This window comes from Drosophila gunungcola, unplaced genomic scaffold, assembly GCF_025200985.1.
Source record: "Drosophila gunungcola strain Sukarami unplaced genomic scaffold, Dgunungcola_SK_2 000087F, whole genome shotgun sequence".
Taxonomy (NCBI): Eukaryota; Metazoa; Arthropoda; class Insecta; order Diptera; family Drosophilidae; genus Drosophila; species Drosophila gunungcola.
This window is the reverse complement of record NW_026453249.1, coordinates 72,007-92,444: the sequence shown is the minus strand read 5'-3', so window position 1 is coordinate 92,444 and position 20,438 is coordinate 72,007. Positions and strand designations below refer to the sequence as shown.

At 43.1% G+C, this 20,438-nt stretch overlaps 2 protein-coding genes across 3 annotated transcripts in view; one reads left to right on the top strand and one right to left on the bottom strand.

Moving 5' to 3' along the window:
* Nucleotides 1-4,285: 4,285 nt before the first annotated feature.
* The window catches only part of LOC128264974 (uncharacterized), a 62,746-nt gene continuing 46,593 nt past the window's right edge, over nt 4,286-20,438 (bottom strand). For both annotated transcript variants that reach the window (XM_053000724.1, XM_053000723.1), the window contains exons 2-4: nt 4,687-4,846; nt 4,547-4,628; nt 4,286-4,462 (exon numbers count right to left, since the gene is read on the bottom strand). In XM_053000724.1, coding sequence (XP_052856684.1) covers nt 4,365-4,462; nt 4,547-4,628; nt 4,687-4,846 — 340 coding nt within the window. In that variant the 3' untranslated portion in view covers nt 4,286-4,364. The remainder of the gene's footprint in view (nt 4,463-4,546; nt 4,629-4,686; nt 4,847-20,438) is intronic.
* On the top strand, nt 18,977-19,798 carry LOC128264973 (microtubule-associated protein Jupiter-like). Its single transcript, XM_053000722.1, has one exon. It carries the CDS (start codon nt 19,132-19,134, stop codon nt 19,708-19,710), a length of 579 nt encoding a protein of 192 aa, XP_052856682.1. The 5' UTR covers nt 18,977-19,131; the 3' UTR covers nt 19,711-19,798.

The following is a 20,438-nucleotide window of genomic DNA, read 5'->3' as shown; positions in this document are numbered from 1 at the left end:
CTGTGCACTATGGTGGAGCCTAAATTGAGTATGCTGGTTAATGGTGAGAGATTTCCAATAACATTTCATCCGGAAGCTAAGTGTTCATTAATTAAAGAAAGTACAGTACTACAGTACTTCGGAAATCAAGATTAATATCGTTGTTGATGGTAATTCTTTCGTAGTTTTGTTTGACATAGTACCAGATTGTGGAATCAAAAATAATATTGTCATTGGCAGACAAATATTGGTTTAATGTTTTTGGTATAGTATTTTTTTTTTTTTTTTTGTATTTGACTGGTTGAATCAACTAAGACTGTTCAAAAGCGACCATATAGATTTGGTCCAAGTGAGTGGGCGTGGCAAAAATAGAGAATTAATTGAGTATAAAGTTATCAGACCTAGTAAATCTCCATTTGTTATTTGTAAATATAAAAAGAATGGTTCAGCAAAACTTTGAGTTGATTATCGGGAATTAAATAAATATACAGTAGCTGATAAAATTCCATTACCTCTGATATCAGATAAAGTAGCTAGACTTCGGGGAGCAAATTATTTCACTTCTCTTGTCATGTCTAGTGGATTTCATCAGATTCCAATGCACTCGGAACAATCAAATACTGCTTTTGTTACACCTGATCGGAAGAACGAATTTCTATCGATGCCATTTGGATTAAAGAACGCTTTTTCTGTGTTTCAAAGAACGGTTGGAAATTGTTATAGAAATTTTAGTGAAAGATGAATTTTTATTTAACATTTCAAAATGTTTCTTTTTGAAAACAATAGTTAAATTAATTAAAGCAAAATCGAAATCAATAGAAATAGAAATTTTAGTGAAAGATGGATTTGTATTTAAAATTTCAAAATGTTTCTTTCTGAAAACTATAGTTCAGTACATTGGTTATGAGGTAAACGCGGCGAAAAATTAAAGCAACATCGAAATCAATCGCTACATTACGACAGCTCATCGGTTTGATGTCGTATTTACGCAAATTTGTTCCGAGGTTTTTGCACAATTTTTGAACCCTTTCTCACGAAGAAATTAGCAAAAGAATAATCACTGTATTAACGAACAAGCCAGTATTGACTATTTTTCCAATTGATGCTTTTACTAAGTTTGTTTATTTGTTTTGCACCTTCTTTATTGATGCCAATACTTGTATTAACCCACTGAAATCTACGATAGTCATTAAAGGTGTAACAACACGTCTAATTGCCGAACAGCGACGAAGCTTGACTGGTTCAAAGTTTATGCAATTTTGTTCTTATCAATAGATAGATCTACATTTAAATGCCACAGGTGTAAGTCGAGTCAACGGTCAAGTTGAAAGGGTTATGAGAACCCTTAAAAATCTGTTGACGGCTGTTGAGACAAGCTCTATGTCGTGGCAAGAAGCACTAGTGGAGGTACAGATGACCCTTAAGTGAATCGTAGTACTAAATGTAGTCCATTAGAACTTTTGATTGGTGAAATGGCTAGGCCTCTGGGGCTAATACTAAAACTGAAATTGACATGATATAAGAAAACAAAATTTGACGAAAGCAAGGCTAAGGTAATTAGGTTCAGTGTGGGTGACTTTGTGCTCAAAAACAGTGGGAAACAGCAAACGAAATTGGATCCAAAGTTTAGAGGGTTTTTCGCTGAGGCATTGGAGGGAGACAACATATTTTAAAATTTACGCAAAAAAACAAAAAACACGAAAGTTTGAGAAAGTTAGCGGATGTGTAAGTTTTAGAGAGCTTGATGCAGATTTTAAAGAACAAAGTCTGTTAGAAAAGTCTTTTGAAACAGAAGAGTGTCGTGAAGCCATGTGATTGGCGATGACCGAAGGTTGCTTTAGAAATGAGATTAAAGAATTCGTGAAGCCAAGTATTGGGCGATTGACGAGCGATGTGGTTGATGAATTCGTGAAGCCAAGTATTGGGCGACGGACGAGCGATGTGGTTGATGAATTCGAGAAGCCAAGTATTGGGCGATGGACGAGCGATGTGGTTGAAGAATTCGTGAAGCTTAGTGTTGGGCGATGGACGAGATGAGAGCATAATAAAATGCATGAAGCCAATGTGTTTGGCGATTGATGAATATTCAAAAGTTGGCTAAGATAAGACAAGTTATGTTTCATGGACTATGACTTAATGATTTGTAATGATTAATTTATAATTTGATAATGTTTAAATGATCTTTTGACTGGAAATGTAAATGAAAGAAATGGTTTATAAGAAAACGTAATGATTTGAAATATTCTATGAAATTGAGATTACTTGGTTAAGTTTTTTTGAAGTATTCAATAGTATTATAATGTTGGAATGAAACTAAGAGGTTTATTGTAGACACGAGGACGTGTCTATTTCAGAATGGCCGTGTCGGAGAGTATGTAGTGCAGCATCTCGACAGGTATATATATATATTTTATAAAAGTCCGCTTGACAGTAAGTCGAACGCAACTCACTTATTCGTTTTTATTAATTATTCTGGGTTTGGAGAATTAATTATACACACATATATATATATATATATATATCAGTGCAAATTCACTTAACATTATTAATAAATTTATATAAAAAAATTATTTTAATGGACATTTTTAGAATTGAGCAATGTTGGTCTTTTTTCACAAACAGAAAAAAGATGTTATTCCTTTATTGCGATACGAAATGCGAGGAAGAAAAGAGTGAAAACGGCACTCGTGATGATCGACGGTAGCATTTCTAGCAGTGGTTCCTCGTGGTGGTTCTAATTACATATAAAACTTTGGTCTTTTGCTTGTATTTAATTGTTCATTTATTATTGATGAGTGTTGTTGAGTTTTATAGTTCCGAAATTAAAATAACTAGTAATAAAGTAGTGACAGCTACGATTTTCTCCAGTTCGTGTCCGTGGTCCCGACGAATCTGCACAGATCGCTTGTACATCCGGAGGAGTTTCAGAATCAACATAAGGATCAAGAGTCCAGTAATGAGGCACAAAACTTTGTGCACTTTAGTGACGTCCTCCTTGTGCTGTACAATTTTGAAGTTGTTTACCACGTTTGCCGTATTGTCGGAAGCCGTCGAGGTTGTAGATCCCATGATATATAAATAGTGGGTTTCTATCGGGTTCTAAATTCAATCGCTCGGATTGGTCCTCCGCAATTATTGTTTTCGCCGGTAGTGGACTTAACGTGGTTCCGCGGTCGTTTCTGACTGGACTCCCGATTCTCAAATATCTTGGACTGTGACTGCTCGATCCTAAGGTGGGGGACCTTTTATACCGGTGGTGTTACTTCCGGGTCATTTAAGTGTTCTCACTTAGGTACAGCGTTTCCCCGTTTTCTGCCTTAATGGCTCACTTCTGGATTCTGCTGTATGTTCTTGTGAACTGCTTATTCTGACCAATTCTTTGCTGGTTACTGTATTGGCCAATTTCGGTGTTTCGCCACCTTCACTTCACAGTGTCTTCTGTGCCTGGATATTTTATTTGTATTTATTTTTTTGGTTTTATTCCTTACCCCGCCTTAGCCCGCTCCCGTAAGAAATCCAAGACTAGCGAATCAAGCCTGGCAGCATGCGAGACAATGACACATTTCTCGCCAAACATGGCCCGTTATAGACGTGAAATTACTAAAACTCAACCGTACCGAGTGCGGAATAATAATACGGGTGCTTACAGGCAATTGGTTACTAGGTGCACATGCCAACAGACTTGGCGCACACCAAAATGATTTCTGCAGAGGCGAGGAGGAAGAGGAAACGGTGGAACACCTATTCTGCTCTTGCCGAGCTCTTTGCATGCTAAGATTATATCAACTAGGCCATCCCTTCATGATCAATCTCATTAAAGAGGTTAGTGCAATCCTAAAAAAACTAACGCGATTCATTAAAGCGACCGGATGGAAGCTTAGCTAACTTATCTTCAACAGAGCAGACGACAATAGGATAAAAAGAACCGCGATATTACAATGGATCAATTAAGGTCAAAGTGAGTCAACTACCAGACTTTATTTACTCGGGTTGGTTGATTTAAAGGACTTTTTGGTTTTCTGTAGAATAAGGATAATTGCCTTGCTAATAAGATTAAATACACATTAAACCGCGAAGCATGAAAATTCTGAGATCTATTTTTAGAAGTTAATTTGAGAACCTTTAAAAACTTTGAGAAAGTTTTTGTTTATCTAAATTTATGGGATATTGCTTTTAGAGGACCAAAAATGCAATCAGAATTCACTAAAGATATTTATAAGAAACCTTTTTTGTAATATAGAAATGACTACGATTTTTTCTTTTACGGATAGAGACAAAAGTATTGTAATTAAAACCATACCATAACAATGCACATTAGCAGTTGTAAAGTAAACATCCCAAACGATAGAAATGCCAAAGTTGTTAATGCAATATCCGTTATGTCCTTAAAATTTATTTCTTTTTTCTGATTTGGTGGATCGGTTTAAACGCTCTAAAGGTGCAACGTCATAAGATTTGTAAGCTCTCTGAGTGTTTTCATATCCTATAAAAAATGTGAAAATGAATGTATATGTAAAATATGGTTAGCGTATAATATATATTATTATATTATTTATTCAAAACTTACCGTTTTTACTATTTTTATATACAGCTAAACCAATATTTTCTTTTAAGATTATTTTAGGCATAATCCCCTCTGAAGGCTTAAGCTGTTAAATAACAAATACATAAAATATTACTGCTGTGCAAAAACCTGAGTAAACATACGATGTAATTATTGCTCGGCAATTGACCACCTTCATATGCATAGCCGGTAAAATCTCCGTAATCGTAGTCATCGTATGCTGTGTTTTTCGGCGGAATAAGATCTAGAGACCTCTCAAAACGATTTTTGGTTCCGTGGATACCTTCATCCAAGTCTAAAAATCTGAAAAAATTTACCAAAATAAAATCACAAGATATAAATATATAAGGTGAACATATATTTCTGGAATAGCAAAAGACACGCATTGGAATAACCAATGCTCAAAATAAGTCGGGGATTTTGAATGTGAATTGAGACAGAGTACTCTCTTTTTTAATGCATTTGAATGACAAACAGTTGTTGTTGGCTTGTCATAGGTATGAAAAAGAAGATTAAGTGGCCCTTACGACACTAAGCAAAGCTTGTTGCAGCCCTTGGGGCGTAAAAATGCGAGATCCTAATTTCGCCATGTAGTGTAAACAGAATATTTCATTGTAAAACTTCTTTATTTTTATGTAATTTCGTATGAAATATCGATATCATATCGATACAAATTTGTTAAAAAGAAAAGGCAATCGCGGGAAGCGACGCGATCCTACTATTGGCAAGAAAAAGAGGGAAAAAAGACAAAGTTTTTAAGCGTGCTCGGCAAGGCAATTATAAATCACATTGATTCGGAGGCAGTATTTAAGTTAAATAAACATAAATTTGATGAGTCTAGTTTTATGCTTTCTGGCTGTGGTTATATTTTGTGGTTGGGCTGCTCTATAACCTCAATTTTAAGTTTCGACGCCAACAGTACCATTTTTATACCCTTGCAGAAGGTATTATATTTTCAGTCAGTTTGTAACGCAGTGAAGGAGACATTTCCGACCCTATAAAGTATATATATTCTTGCTTATCATCACTATGAGAGTCGATCTAGCCATATCCGTCTGTCCGTCCGTCTGTCCGTCCGTTTCTACGCAAACTAGTCTCTCAGTTTTAAAGCTATCTGCATTAAACTTTCCCAAAAGTTGTCTTTCTATTGCAGGTAACACATAAGTCGGAACGAGCCGGATCGGGCGACTATAGCATATAGCACCCATAGGAACAATCGGAAAAATAAATTAATACAAATTATAACTTTGCTGTTTTTTAATATTTTTTTTAGTTCTTCGACTATAGAATTGGTTAAATAGTTCAGAATTACGGTTTAAATTTCATCAGAATCGGACGACTATAGCATATAGCTCCCATAGGAACAATCGGAAAAATAAATGAAAAAAAATTATAACTTTGCTGTTTTTTAATTTTTTTTTTTCTTCGACATATAGTAATGGTTACTAAATATTTCACAATAACGGTTTAAATTTCATCAACATCGGACGACTATATCATATAGCTCCCATGGAAACCATAAAAATATAATTTTTTTGTTTTTAATGTAACTATTTTGTAATTTTTTTTTTAATTCTTTTTAACTTATTAATAAAATTAAATTACAATTAAAATAATACAGTTCAGAATTACGGTTTTAATTTTCTTAAAATCGGAAAACGATATCATAAAGCTGCCATGGGAACTATCGAGTAATTGAGCTGCAAATCATCATAGCTTCCATGCTTTTAAGCATATACGCAAGTAAATCATAATTTTAATGTCTTTGAACGTAGAGGGGGATGGCCGAGTCCTCTGGAGGGTCCTGGAAGGTGCACAGGTCCTGTAGTTGAATGACGAGTCGTAGGTGTTTCGGTGTTTGGTAGGGGTGTGGGCGCAACCGCTTTTATTCACTATGAAAATCGAACTGACTATTCTAACTTATTCTAATGCTATTGAGAGCGCAGTGGAGACTTCATGGAGACTTCGTGGTGGGGAAAAGGGAAGCTGGGTGAGAGCGGAGAGCAGATGGGGAGAGCGGAAAGCCGGGAATACCGGGTGCTCCTTCGTGGCCTGAACATTCCGCCCCCCTTGCAATCGCTAGCGTTGCAAAAGAAAATGGCTTCTAAGGTTGGTGGCAGGCGCCGGAAATGATCCACCCAAAAACCGTCTTCTGGGCGACCGGCAGTCCTTCGTCGACCATCAGGAACCCCGACTGGATCACCTTGGGGTACACGTCCGCCCCAAGAATGACAGAAATTTTGGCGGGAAGATAGAACCGCTCATCCGCGAGCTGTATGCCCTTAAATTTGGTACGGACGGCGTCGTTGAGTGTCCGAGTCGGTGTGCGAATGCCCACCTTGGGCTCGACTTTGAACACCACCTCCATCTTGGTCGTCCCGCATTTGGACTGTATCGTCGCGTTGCACACCTTGTCGTCACCAACACTGGTCGTTGGCAACCGAAATGCGGCGGCCCGAGAAGCGTCGATGCAGCTCACTGGTGTGCAAGGGTCGATTAAAGCTGCGGTCTCGAAAGTCTTGCTTCCGGTCTTCACCATCACCGAAGCAGTCGGAAGGACGTTGACGCTGTGACGTTGTAGCAGCGATGAAAGCGACGGAGCTGGTGTAGGGGAGGCTGAGCGCTGCCTTGACGTAGGCGTCGGGCGATTTGGCAGATTTTGCCAGCGCGAACGCTGCCCAGAATTAGACCGCTCATGCATATGCAGCAGCGTGTGGTGGTTCCGTTGGCACTTCTTGCATTTTCCACTGCGACAGTCAGCTTTCGAGTGGTCGTGGGCAAGACAGTTCGAGCAATACTTGTTTACCAAGACTGCACGAAGCCGCTTCTCAGCGTTCAGCTTCAGAAACCTGCTACACTTCCGTAGAGGATGGACTCCCTTGCAGACTCGGCAACGGTAGGATTTAATACCTCGAGTACGTCTGCCGTCCAGGGGTTCTTCGGTGCGTGTTCGGGGAGCCACTAAGCAGTGCTTGTTGCAGCCCTTGGGGCGTAAAAATGCGAGATCCTAATTTCGCCATGTAGTGTAAACAGAATATTTCATTGTAAAACTTCTTTATTTTTTGTAATTTCGTATGAAATATCGATATCATATCGATACAAATTTGTTAAAAAGAAAAGGCAATCGCGGGAAGCGACGCGATCCTACTATTGGCAAGAAAAAGAGGGAAAAAAGACAAAGTTTTTAAGCGTGCTCGGCAAGGCAATTATAAATCACATTGATTCGGAGGCAGTATTTAAGTTAAATAAACATAAATTTGATGAGTCTAGTTTCATGCTTTCTGGCTGTGGTTATATTTTGTGGTTGGGCTGCTCTATAACCTCAATTTTAAGTTTCGACGCCAACAGTACCATTTTTATACCCTTGCAGAAGGTATTATATTTTCAGTCAGTTTGTAACGCAGTGAAGGAGACATTTCCGACCCTATAAAGTATATATATTCTTGCTTATCATCACTATGAGAGTCGATCTAGCCATATCCGTCTGTCCGTCCGTCTGTCCGTCCGTTTCTACGCAAACTAGTCTCTCAGTTTTAAAGCTATCTGCATTAAACTTTCCCAAAAGTTGTCTTTCTATTGCAGGTAACACATAAGTCGGAACGAGCCGGATCGAGCGACTATAGCATATAGCACCCATAGGAACAATCGGAAAAATAAATTAATACAAATTATAACTTTGCTGTTTTTTAATATTTTTTTTAGTTCTTCGACTATAGAATTGGTTAAATAGTTCAGAATTACGGTTTAAATTTCATCAGAATCGGACGACTATAGCATATAGCTCCCATAGGAACAATCGGAAAAATAAATGAAAAAAAATTATAACTTTGCTGTTTTTTAATTTTTTTTTTTCTTCGACATATAGTAATGGTTACTAAATATTTCACAATAACGGTTTAAATTTCATCAACATCGGACGACTATATCATATAGCTCCCATGGAAACCATAAAAATATAATTTTTTTGTTTTTAATGTAACTATTTTGTAATTTTTTTTTTTAATTCTTTTTAACTTATTAATAAAATTAAATTACAATTAAAATAATACAGTTCAGAATTACGGTTTTAATTTTCTTAAAATCGGAAAACGATACAATAAAGCTGCCATGGGAACTATCGAGTAATTGAGCTGCAAATCATCATAGCTTCCATGCTTTTAAGCATATACGCAAGTAAATCATAATTTTAATGTCTTTGAACGTAGAGGGGGATGGCCGAGTCCTCTGGAGGGTCCTGGAAGGTGCACAGGTCCTGTAGTTGAATGACGAGTCGTAGGTGTTTCGGTGTTTGGTAGGGGTGTGGGCGCAACCGCTTTTATTCACTATGAAAATCGAACTGACTATTCTAACTTATTCTAATGCTATTGAGAGCGCAGTGGAGACTTCATGGAGACTTCGTGGTGGGGAAAAGGGAAGCTGGGTGAGAGCGGAGAGCAGATGGGGAGAGCGGAAAGCCGGGAATACCGGGTGCTCCTTCGTGGCCTGAACATTCCGCCCCCCTTGCAATCGCTAGCGTTGCAAAAGAAGATGGCTTCTAAGGTTGGTGGCAGGCGCCGGAAATGATCCACCCAAAAACCGTCTTCTGGGCGACCGGCAGTCCTTCGTCGACCATCAGGAACCCCGACTGGATCACCTTGGGGTACACGTCTGCCCCAAGAATGACAGAAATTGTGGCGGGAAGATAGAACCGCTCATCCGCGAGCTGTATGCCCTTAAATTTGGTACGGACGGCGTCGTTGAGTGTCTGAGTCGGTGTGCGAATGCCCACCTTGGGCTCGACTTTGAACACCACCTCCATCTTGGTCGTCCCGCATTTGGACTGTATCGTCGCGTTGCACACCTTGTCGTCACCAACACTGGTCGTTGGCAACCGAAATGCGGCGGCCCGAGAAGCGTCGATGCAGCCATGGTGTGCAAGGGTCGATTAAAGCTGCGGTCTCGAAAGTCTTGCTTCCGGTCTTCACCATCACCGAAGCAGTCGGAAGGACGTTGACGCTGTGACGTTGTAGCAGCGATGAAAGCGACGGAGCTGGTGTAGGGGAGGCTGAGCGCTGCCTTGACGTAGGCGTCGGGCGATTTGGCAGATTTTGCCGGCGCGAACGCTGCCCAGAATTAGACCGCTCATGCATATGCAGCAGCGTGTGGTGGTTCCGTTGGCACTTCTTGCATTTTCCACTGCGACAGTCAGCTTTCGAGTGGTCGTGGGCAAGACAGTTCGAGCAATACTTGTTTACCAAGACTGCACGAAGCCGCTTCTCAGCGCTCAGCTTCAGAAACCTGCTACACTTCCGTAGAGGATGGACTCCCTTGCAGACTCGGCAACGGTAGGATTTAATACCTCGAGTACGTCTGCCGTCCAGGGGTTCTTCGGTGCGTGTTCGGGGAGCCACTAGGCAGTGCTTGTTGCAGCCCTTGGGGCGTAAAAATGCGAGATCCTAATTTCGCCATGTAGTGTAAACAGAATATTTCATTGTAAAACTTCTTTATTTTTTTGTAATTTCGTATGAAATATCGATATCATATCGATACAAATTTGTTAAAAAGAAAAGGCAATCGCGGGAAGCGACGCGATCCTACTATTGGCAAGAAAAAGAGGGAAAAAAGACAAAGTTTTTAAGCGTGCTCGGCAAGGCACTTATAAATCACATTGATTCGGAGGCAGTATTTAAGTTAAATAAACATAAATTTGATGAGTCTAGTTTCATGCTTTCTGGCTGTGGTTATATTTTGTGGTTGGGCTGCTCTATAACCTCAATTTTAAGTTTCGACGCCAACAGTACCATTTTTATACCCTTGCAGAAGGTATTATATTTTCAGTCAGTTTGTAACGCAGTGAAGGAGACATTTCCGACCCTATAAAGTATATATATTCTTGCTTATCATCACTATGAGAGTCGATCTAGCCATATCCGTCTGTCCGTCCGTCTGTCCGTCCGTTTCTACGCAAACTAGTCTCTCAGTTTTAAAGCTATCTGCATTAAACTTTCCCAAAAGTTGTCTTTCTATTGCAGGTAACACATAAGTCGGAACGAGCCGGATCGAGCGACTATAGCATATAGCACCCATAGGAACAATCGGAAAAATAAATTAATACAAATTATAACTTTGCTGTTTTTTAATATTTTTTTTAGTTCTTCGACTATAGAATTGGTTAAATAGTTCAGAATTACGGTTTAAATTTCATCAGAATCGGACGACTATAGCATATAGCTCCCATAGGAACAATCGGAAAAATAAATGAAAAAAAATTATAACTTTGCTGTTTTTTAATTTTTTTTTTTCTTCGACATATAGTAATGGTTACTAAATATTTCACAATAACGGTTTAAATTTCATCAACATCGGACGACTATATCATATAGCTCCCATGGAAACCATAAAAATATAATTTTTTTGTTTTTAATGTAACTATTTTGTAATTTTTTTTTTAATTCTTTTTAACTTATTAATAAAATTAAATTACAATTAAAATAATACAGTTCAGAATTACGGTTTTAATTTTCTTAAAATCGGAAAACGATACAATAAAGCTGCCATGGGAACTATCGAGTAATTGAGCTGCAAATCATCATAGCTTCCATGCTTTTAAGCATATACGCAAGTAAATCATAATTTTAATGTCTTTGAACGTAGAGGGGGATGGCCGAGTCCTCTGGAGGGTCCTGGAAGGTGCACAGGTCCTGTAGTTGAATGACGAGTCGTAGGTGTTTCGGTGTTTGGTAGGGGTGTGGGCGCAACCGCTTTTATTCACTATGAAAATCGAACTGACTATTCTAACTTATTCTAATGCTATTGAGAGCGCAGTGGAGACTTCATGGAGACTTCGTGGTGGGGAAAAGGGAAGCTGGGTGAGAGCGGAGAGCAGATGGGGAGAGCGGAAAGCCGGGAATACCGGGTGCTCCTTCGTGGCCTGAACATTCCGCCCCCCTTGCAATCGCTAGCGTTGCAAAAGAAGATGGCTTCTAAGGTTGGTGGCAGGCGCCGGAAATGATCCACCCAAAAACCGTCTTCTGGGCGACCGGCAGTCCTTCGTCGACCATCAGGAACCCCGACTGGATCACCTTGGGGTACACGTCTGCCCCAAGAATGACAGAAATTGTGGCGGGAAGATAGAACCGCTCATCCGCGAGCTGTATGCCCTTAAATTTGGTACGGACGGCGTCGTTGAGTGTCCTGAGTCGGTGTGCGAATGCCCACCTTGGGCTCGACTTTGAACACCACCTCCATCTTGGTCGTCCCGCATTTGGACTGTATCGTCGCGTTGCACACCTTGTCGTCACCAACACTGGTCGTTGGCAACCGAAATGCGGCGGCCCGAGAAGCGTCGATGCAGCCATGGTGTGCAAGGGTCGATTAAAGCTGCGGTCTCGAAAGTCTTGCTTCCGGTCTTCACCATCACCGAAGCAGTCGGAAGGACGTTGACGCTGTGACGTTGTAGCAGCGATGAAAGCGACGGAGCTGGTGTAGGGGAGGCTGAGCGCTGCCTTGACGTAGGCGTCGGGCGATTTGGCAGATTTTGCCGGCGCGAACGCTGCCCAGAATTAGACCGCTCATGCATATGCAGCAGCGTGTGGTGGTTCCGTTGGCACTTCTTGCATTTTCCACTGCGACAGTCAGCTTTCGAGTGGTCGTGGGCAAGACAGTTCGAGCAATACTTGTTTACCAAGACTGCACGAAGCCGCTTCTCAGCGCTCAGCTTCAGAAACCTGCTACACTTCCGTAGAGGATGGACTCCCTTGCAGACTCGGCAACGGTAGGATTTAATACCTCGAGTACGTCTGCCGTCCAGGGGTTCTTCGGTGCGTGTTCGGGGAGCCATTTTTCTGATCTAGATCATGGATGAATGAAGGTGAATAAAGGGAAATCATATTAGGAATTGTGGATAGCAACTTAGGACTAAAAAAATGTTGGCCAATTTATTGTGGAAGTTTTGAAGGCTCCACAGGCAGAAGTACGACTTTGGTGATTGGACGTTTGACGACCCCGCGTGCCGTGCGGATGTCCACTTCACGGACATTGCCATCGGCTCCTGGGAAGACAGAGTCAATTCTGCCGAGCCGCCACTCGTTGGAAGGCAAATTCTCGTCCTTTATGACAACCATGTCGCCGACGTGAAGATTCTTCGCGGGGGCCTGCCACTTATTGCGCTTGTGAAGTTCTTTAAGGTATTCTTCCTTCCATCGCATACGAAACTGCTGATGGAGAGCCTTTAGATGCTGCCAGCGGTTGATCATAGACCTGGTGTCCCCTTTGACTCTGGTTCCAACGGTAGACCGGAGAAGTCCTCCAACAAGAAAATGACCTGGTGTCAGGGCCAAGAGATCGGTAGGGTCTTCGGACATAGGGGAGAGTGGCCTGGAATTTAGGCAAGCTTCAATTTTTGCCAGAAGCGTCGAAAGCTCTTCGAAAGTATATTTTCGAGTGGCTGTGGACTTATAGAACAGTGTTTTAAAGCTTTTAACACCAGCTTCCCATAGGCTTCCCATGTGAGGGGCTCCCGGAGGTATTAAATTGCCAGGTGAGCTGCTGATGACCATAGGCATCTGTCACAGACTCTTTTACAGCCTGAAGGAAGTCGCGAGAAAGCAAGGCGGCAGCGCCAACGAAGGTTTTTCCGTTGTCAGACTGGACTTGTCGAGGACACCCTCTCCGGGAAACGAAGCGAGCGAAAGCGGCGAGAAACTTCTCGGTCGTGAGATCAGAGGTAGGCTCTAAGTGGATGGCCTTGGTGGAAAAACAAACGAACACTAACACATATCCTTTTGTTATGAGACACGCTCTTCCGGTATAATTTTTAATTTCGAATGGGCCGGCGAAGTCCATTCCCGTGTACGTAAATGGTCGGGAGAACGACGCACAGTTTTTCGGCAAAGTGCCCATCAACTGTGTTTGTAGCCTTTTCTTGTAGATCACGCATACCTTGCAGGAGTTTACTATTGCCTTTACTAAGTTCTTTAGTTTTGGTATCCAGTGTCTTGACCGAATGAGGCGTACCATTAACTGGTTGCCGCCATGGCGGGTTATGCGATGAGTGAACTGGACAAGTAGGCGAGAAAGTGGGCAGCTATATTGAAGGCTGTCGGAGGCCGTCACGCGACCGCACGCTCTTATCAGACCATGTTGATCTTTGAACGGGTTCATGCTCAGGATAGAACTTGAAGAAGGCACAGAGCGCTTTTCACTTAAGCAGTGATAATCATGGGAGAAGTCTCTGCGCTGAGTATTCAGAATAAGTAGTCGTTCCGCGGCGGAAATTTCCGCCGCTAGCAGGTGCTTATCAGAGGGTGTTGCTTGTTTTTTGCATCGCTGGATGAAACGATTGACATAAGCGAGAACCCGCAGTGCTTTGTCGAACTTGGAGAAACGGTCAGACGGAATAGTTGCGACGTGGGACTTAAGGGGACGTTTCTCTAGCTCGGTCGCTGGGGAATTGTCGCCCTGACTTGGCCATTGGCTGCGTGGCTTTTGCAACCATGCGGGACCATGCCACCAAAGAGGATTGTCGACCAATTCCTGAAGTGCTACCCCTCTACTGGCCAGGTCTGCGGGATTGTGTTCGGATTGAACATGCGACCACTTCTCGGCCTTTGTAGACTGGGTAATCTTGGTCACCCTATTGGCAACAAAAGTAGTCCACTGGCAAGCTGGCTTGTTTAACCATGCGAGCACAATGGTGGAGTCTGTCCAGCAGAAGAGTTCGGATGTGAGTATTGGCATACTCGGAAGAACACTTGCTGTCATTTCAGCCAGTAACAAGGCCCCGCAATGCTCTAATCTGGGAAGCGATACCGTTTTTACCGGCGCAACTCGCGTCTTTGCAGTGAGAAGGTGCACCATAGTCGTATGCCCCACTTCCACTCGTACATAGATCGCAGCACCGTATGCCGTTTGAGACGCGTCACAAAAACCGTGATGCTCGACTCTGAATTCTGGTCGGAAGGAGACCCACCTTGGAATGCGGATTCGATTTAAGGCAGAATAGCTTTGTAGAAAGCTCTGCCATCTCAGACACAGATCACTTGGAAGTTCGTCGTCCCACCCCAGGTCCTGCAGCCAAATCTCCTGCATGAAGATTTTCGCACGCACTACGAAGGGCGCGAGCCACCCTGCAGGGTCAAACAATTTGGCAATTTGTGACAGAACCTGGCGTTTTGTAAGGGACGATTCATCGGATAATTCGGGCGGAACAAAGAAATATTCATCAGATGTGGCTTTCCAACGGACACCGAGCGTTTTTGCCGTGCTTTCGGCATCGATCTCCAGAAAATCGGAGCGCAGGAGATGGTCACTCGGAATGTGAGCCAAAATATCCTTATGATTGGACGTCCATTTTCTCAATGGAAACCCAGCGGAGTTGAGGGCACTTTGTAGCTCTTGAATCGAGAGCCGAGCGTCTTCTTTAGAGTCGGCGCCAGCTAGGATATCATCTACATACATAAAATGACGAATGACATCACTCGCTTTAGGATGGCTGTGTTGTACGTCAGTTGCCAGTTGTTGAAGCACGCGAATGGCCAGGTACGGAGCGCAATTGACTCCAAAGGTGACCGTTTTCAACTCGAACTCTCGGATGTCCCCATCAGGATTACGGAACAATATCCGCTGGAAAGGCGTGTGCTTCGGATCTACCCAGATCTGCCGATACATCTTTTCAATATCGGCGCTAAACACGTATTGAAAGTACCGCCATTTTAGGATTTGAATGGTAAGGTCGGACTGTAAGACTGGGCCAGCATGAAGGATATCATTTAAACTGGCCCCATTCGCAGAAGGACTGGATGCGTTGAATACTACGCGCAGCTTTGTAGTAGTGCTCTCAGGGTTAAGTACAGCATGATGTGGAAGGTAGTAGCTGGCGAAATCGTGGGTAGGAAAGACCTCTCTCATATGGTTCAGATCCAGATATTCTTGAATCACTGAGTCGTATCGTATCTTTAGCGGAATGTCTCTTTTTAAGCGTTGCTCGTTTCTCAAAAATTGAGATAACGCAAACGACCTGGAGTACCCTAACCCTGACCCTGGATGTTCCGGGTCGCGAAAAGGTAGGGTTACGACGTATCTGCCGTTCGCATCTCTCGTGGTCGTTCGGAGAAAATTATCTTCGCAGACGGAATCGGATTCCTTTACAAACTTTATTTGCAGATCCTCCACCTCCCAGAATTTGGTGAGGATTTTATCTAAGCTATTGTCGTACGCTTGGGAAATTTGCGTAGAGAAGGTGGCAATCTGACTCTGGGTGGAAGCGGATACTGGCCCAGTGAGCACCCACCCGAAAATTGTTTCTTGTCCAAGGAGGGAGCCACAGATGTTGGTTTTTGCCCCATTTAGGAGAACCGAAGGCAGAATGTCGGCTCCTATCAGAACATCTATCTGTGCGCTCTCATAAAACTTCGGATCCGCCAATGGTAAATCGGGAAGATTTCGAAGAAAGTCTTGCGGAATTGGGTAGGAAGGCAGATTCCCTGCCAGTTGAGGAAGGACATAGGCTGACGTCTCTAACTGCAGAGCGGGCCTACTTGGAGATCTGATTGTAAAATGACAGAGCTTCTTGGACTGGGCGGACACTGTCTGATTTAAGCCTGAGACTTGGGCTTGGACGACTTGGAAGGGTAATTTGGAAAGATTGAACAGACGCTCTGTCACAAATGTTGCTTCGGATCCTGAGTCGATAAGGGCACGAGCTTGGAAATTCAAACCCAGGTGGCAAATATTGATGATGGCTGTCCCCAGCAGAACCGATCTTGCACCTGACGCAAAACAGACTTGCACTCCCGACTGGTCATCGGAAGCGGCTGAGCCTTCTGTCGAAGTTGCTGGTCGTGACATGGGAACATCAGGCCGACTTGGAGGGCTGGCAAAAGGGTTGCTTCGGTGCAGCAGCGTATGGTGGCGACTGCGGCAGGTGAAGCAGCTGTGGGTGCTTGTGCAGTCCCGAAGCTGGTGCCCTCGGGCAAAGCAGTTCAAGCACAATTGCTTGTTTCGGATATAGGCGGCCCGCTCGTCTACTGTCATTTGGAGGAAACGTGGACAAGTGCGTATAGGGTGGCTTTCCCTTGAGCACAGATCGCAACGTCTCGGTTTCGGAACTATCTTAGTCTCATAAGAATTTATTCTGCTTAAAGACCCGCTAGCGTTCGTTGCTTTGGACTGCGAATGACTTGACCCAGAAGGTCGCACGTCATCTATGGCCTCGAGGGTTCGATGGCGCTCAGTGAGAAAGGTGTTCAGGTCAACCCATTTTGGAATTGCGGCTTTATCGTGCAAAGACTGCTCCCATAAGGAAAGTGTAAGCTTGGGGAGCTTTGACGAACACATATAGACAAGAATGCAGTCCCAATCTGTAATCAGGATTCCGGACAGTTCCAAGGCGTTCAGACAGCCTTGAATCGTAGTTTGCAGTTCCTTTAGAGCTGCCCCAGATTCTTGCGAAATCGACTGGAGGTTGAAGAGGATTTTAAGCTGGCTATTTACTAGCAATCGCTTGTTGTCGAACCGCTCAGTTAGGTTATCCCAAGCTGAGCGAAAGCCATCGTTGGTGAGAGGGGAATTTGCGATTATGGCATGCGCGTTACCGCTCGTTTTAGCGTTTAAGTGGAACAGCTTTTCCACAGGCGTGAGCCTTGGATTATTTATGTATATCGCTGTAAAAAGGTCCCGGAAAGTGGGCCAGCGTAGGTAATCGCCTGAGAAAACCTCTGTGTCGCACGGAGGCAGCCGACAGCCAGAGGAGATATAGTTCTGGGCAGGGGCTTGAGCTTGAGCTGGCGGAGCTGTGCCCTGTTGGATTATATCTGTGAGCTGAGCGGCGTATCTCTCATACACTGTATAACAGTAGTTATACTTTGACTTGAGAATGGGCAATGTGGAAGCTGCATCCTCGCCTGCTGCCGTAATGCACTCTGAGTATACGTCGTACTCTTTCTCCACCTTGTCCCATAACACTCGGACTTGCTCCCGACGGATTTGGAGCATGGAAACGCTTGGAGTTTCGTTCCCAGGAGTGTTGGTTCTGCTTTCGAGATCGCTTAGACGATCTGAGACCGCAATGAACTTATTTAAAGCTAACTCGTAAGCAGTTGAAGCCATTTTTTGTATGGATCGAGTCACCCTTGAACTGGAAGTAGCGGGTTTGGCGTTTGGACTTAATGAACTTGGAGTTTTTGGCGTAGCCGGCTTCACCACGATGCTTGGTGGGCTCTTGGAGCTTTTGGTTGCCAGCGGCGAGAGCGTGAACTTGGTTTTGCTCAAGGGGGAAGCAGATACCTTTTTCTTATCGTCTCCACCGGGCATACTAAGACCAAAAAACGCTCGCGAATAGCTGTGGATCTCGCCACACTATGTTTGTGTCAGTTTGGATGAAAAAATGCGGAATTGTAGGTGTGTGGAACGATTGGAATGGATCACGCTACTTGAAAATGGTATTTTTTAGTTTTTTTTGGACTCGGACTTTTCCGGAATGTTGAAATTGGAATTTGAAATTTTCAATTAACCAGACGAGAAAAAAATCAAATATGCGGAATTGTAGGTGAGTGGAACGATTGGAATAGGACACGCCACTTGAAAATGGTATTTTAGTTGTGTCAGTTTGGATGTGAAAAAGACAGAATTGTAGGTGTGTGGAACGAGTTGAAAAAATAGTATTGCGAAGTTTTTATGGGTTGGGGATTTTCCGGAATGTTGGAATTGGAAATTTTCAATTAACCAGACGAGAAAAAAAAACAAATATGCGGAATTGTAGGTGTGTGGAACGATTGGAATGGGGGACGCTACTTGAAAAATTTGTATTTTTGAGTTTTTATGGACTCTGACTTTTCCGAAATGTTGGAATTGGAATTGGAATTTTTCAATTACCCAGACGAGAAAAAAACAAATATTGATTTTTGTGCATAAGCCTCCTGTTTATTTTTGCACATCCGCCCATGAATATAGTATCTCGGAGTTTTTTATGGACTCGGGCTTTTCCGGAATGTTGGAATTGGAATTGGAATTTTTCAACTACCCAGACGAGAAACAAAACAAATATTGATTTTGTGCATAAGCCACCTGTTTCTTTCTGCACCTCCGCCCAAGAATAGCTGAAATCAAATATTCATATATGTATTTTGGTCAAATAACCATATGTAAGAGGCTGCACTGTAAATGTGTATTTTCGCTCAGAGTAAAATATGTAAGTATGAAGCCTCTGTAAATATGTACACTCGCTCAGAGAAAAATATGCAAGTATGAAGCTTCTGTAAGTATGTGTGCTCGCTCAGAGAAAAAATATGTAAGTCTGAAGCCTCTGCAAATATGTATTTTCGCTCAGAGACTAAAAATGTAAGTAGATCAGAGAGTAATATGTAAGTAAAAAATGCGATTGGACAATTTTGTATTTTATTTGCAGCGCCGACGGGAAAAATGTAAATGTATGGTTGCATGTAATTTTTTCGCCTTTCGAACTGAACGAACGTGCCGCGGCATCTGCCTTTGGACTCTTATTCTTCGTTTTGTGTGCATTTCCCACTTGCATTTTGTGTGTTTCACGTCATCGCGTGTGTGCCAGTTTTATTCAATTGTTACCAAGCGTCAAATTACGGCTAAACAGCAAGATGATCTCAAATTTTGATTGTACCGATAATCAGGCCAGCAGCAAGGTGCTGAGGCCTCCGGGCGGCGGATCGAGCGACATCTTTGGATCGGAGATGCCCCAGACCCCCAGGAATGTAAAGAATCGCATGGTGTCCAACATATTCGCTGCCGAGAAAGATAATGGAGTGAAAAACAACGGTGATGCACCAAGTCGCGGCCAGAAGACCGTCGACTCCCACTCTCGGCTGTTTGGGGAACCCTCCCGCCCGATCACGCCCGGCAAGAACCACATGAAGAGCAGCATTCCCTTTGGCGGACAGAACTCAGAGGCAGCCGCCGCCCAGAAGCTGCTGACCACCAATGGCCACTACAACGGCAAGAGCGGATCGGTGTCCTCTGCCTCGTCTTCGGTGTCGTCCTCGACCGAGAACCTCAAGATGAACAACGGCTCGAGATCAGAGGGAAATCCTGTCACAGGCGAGGGCTACAAGGCAGGAGGCAACGACTTCCACCAGCGCCAGGAGTCTTCGAATGGCGACACTCCGGTGATCAACAAGAACCGTGTCCCACCAGGCGGCTACTCGTCGGGACTCTGGTAATGACGACAGGAATTGCTCAGATCCCAGCACAAGCAATGTGGGGCCGTTGGCGGGACGAAACACCATACAAGAAAGCAACAAAAATTGAAGAAAAAAAACTGGTTAATGGAAAACGCCTACAAAAGAAAGGGTTTATCCGGCTCGAAGGACCAAAAATGAACGTAGAGGGGGATGGCCGAGTCCTCTGGAGGGTCCTGGAAGGTGCACAGGTCCTGTAGTTGAATGACGAGTCGTAGGTGTTTCGGTGTTTAGTAGGGGTGTGGGCGCAACCACTTTTATTCACTATGAAAATCGAACTGACTATTCTAACTTATTCTAATGCTATTGAGAGCGCAGTGGAGACTTCATGGAGACTTCGTGGTGGGGAAAAGGGAAGCTGGGTGAGAGCGGAGAGCAGATGGGGAGAGCGGAAAGCCGGGAATACCGGGTGCTCCTTCGTGGCCTGAACAGTCTTAAAGAATATTTAATAGCTGCAAGGGTATATGAACCTCGCCTTGCCGAAGTTTGCTTCCTTTCTTGTTTTGTTTTATTTTAATGAAAATATTTTTTTAAAGTTGAATAAATATCTAGTTGGTTTTGGCGACCTTTCCAAAGTATATTAATTGTTAGCCGGCTCGAGGTCAGGATGTTGAAAAAATAACATAATTTTTTTAATTTTGGTTGTTTGTCAATATATTTGGGATGCTCTTCGGCAACCGTCTTCAGGACAACTATAAAATAATAACAAC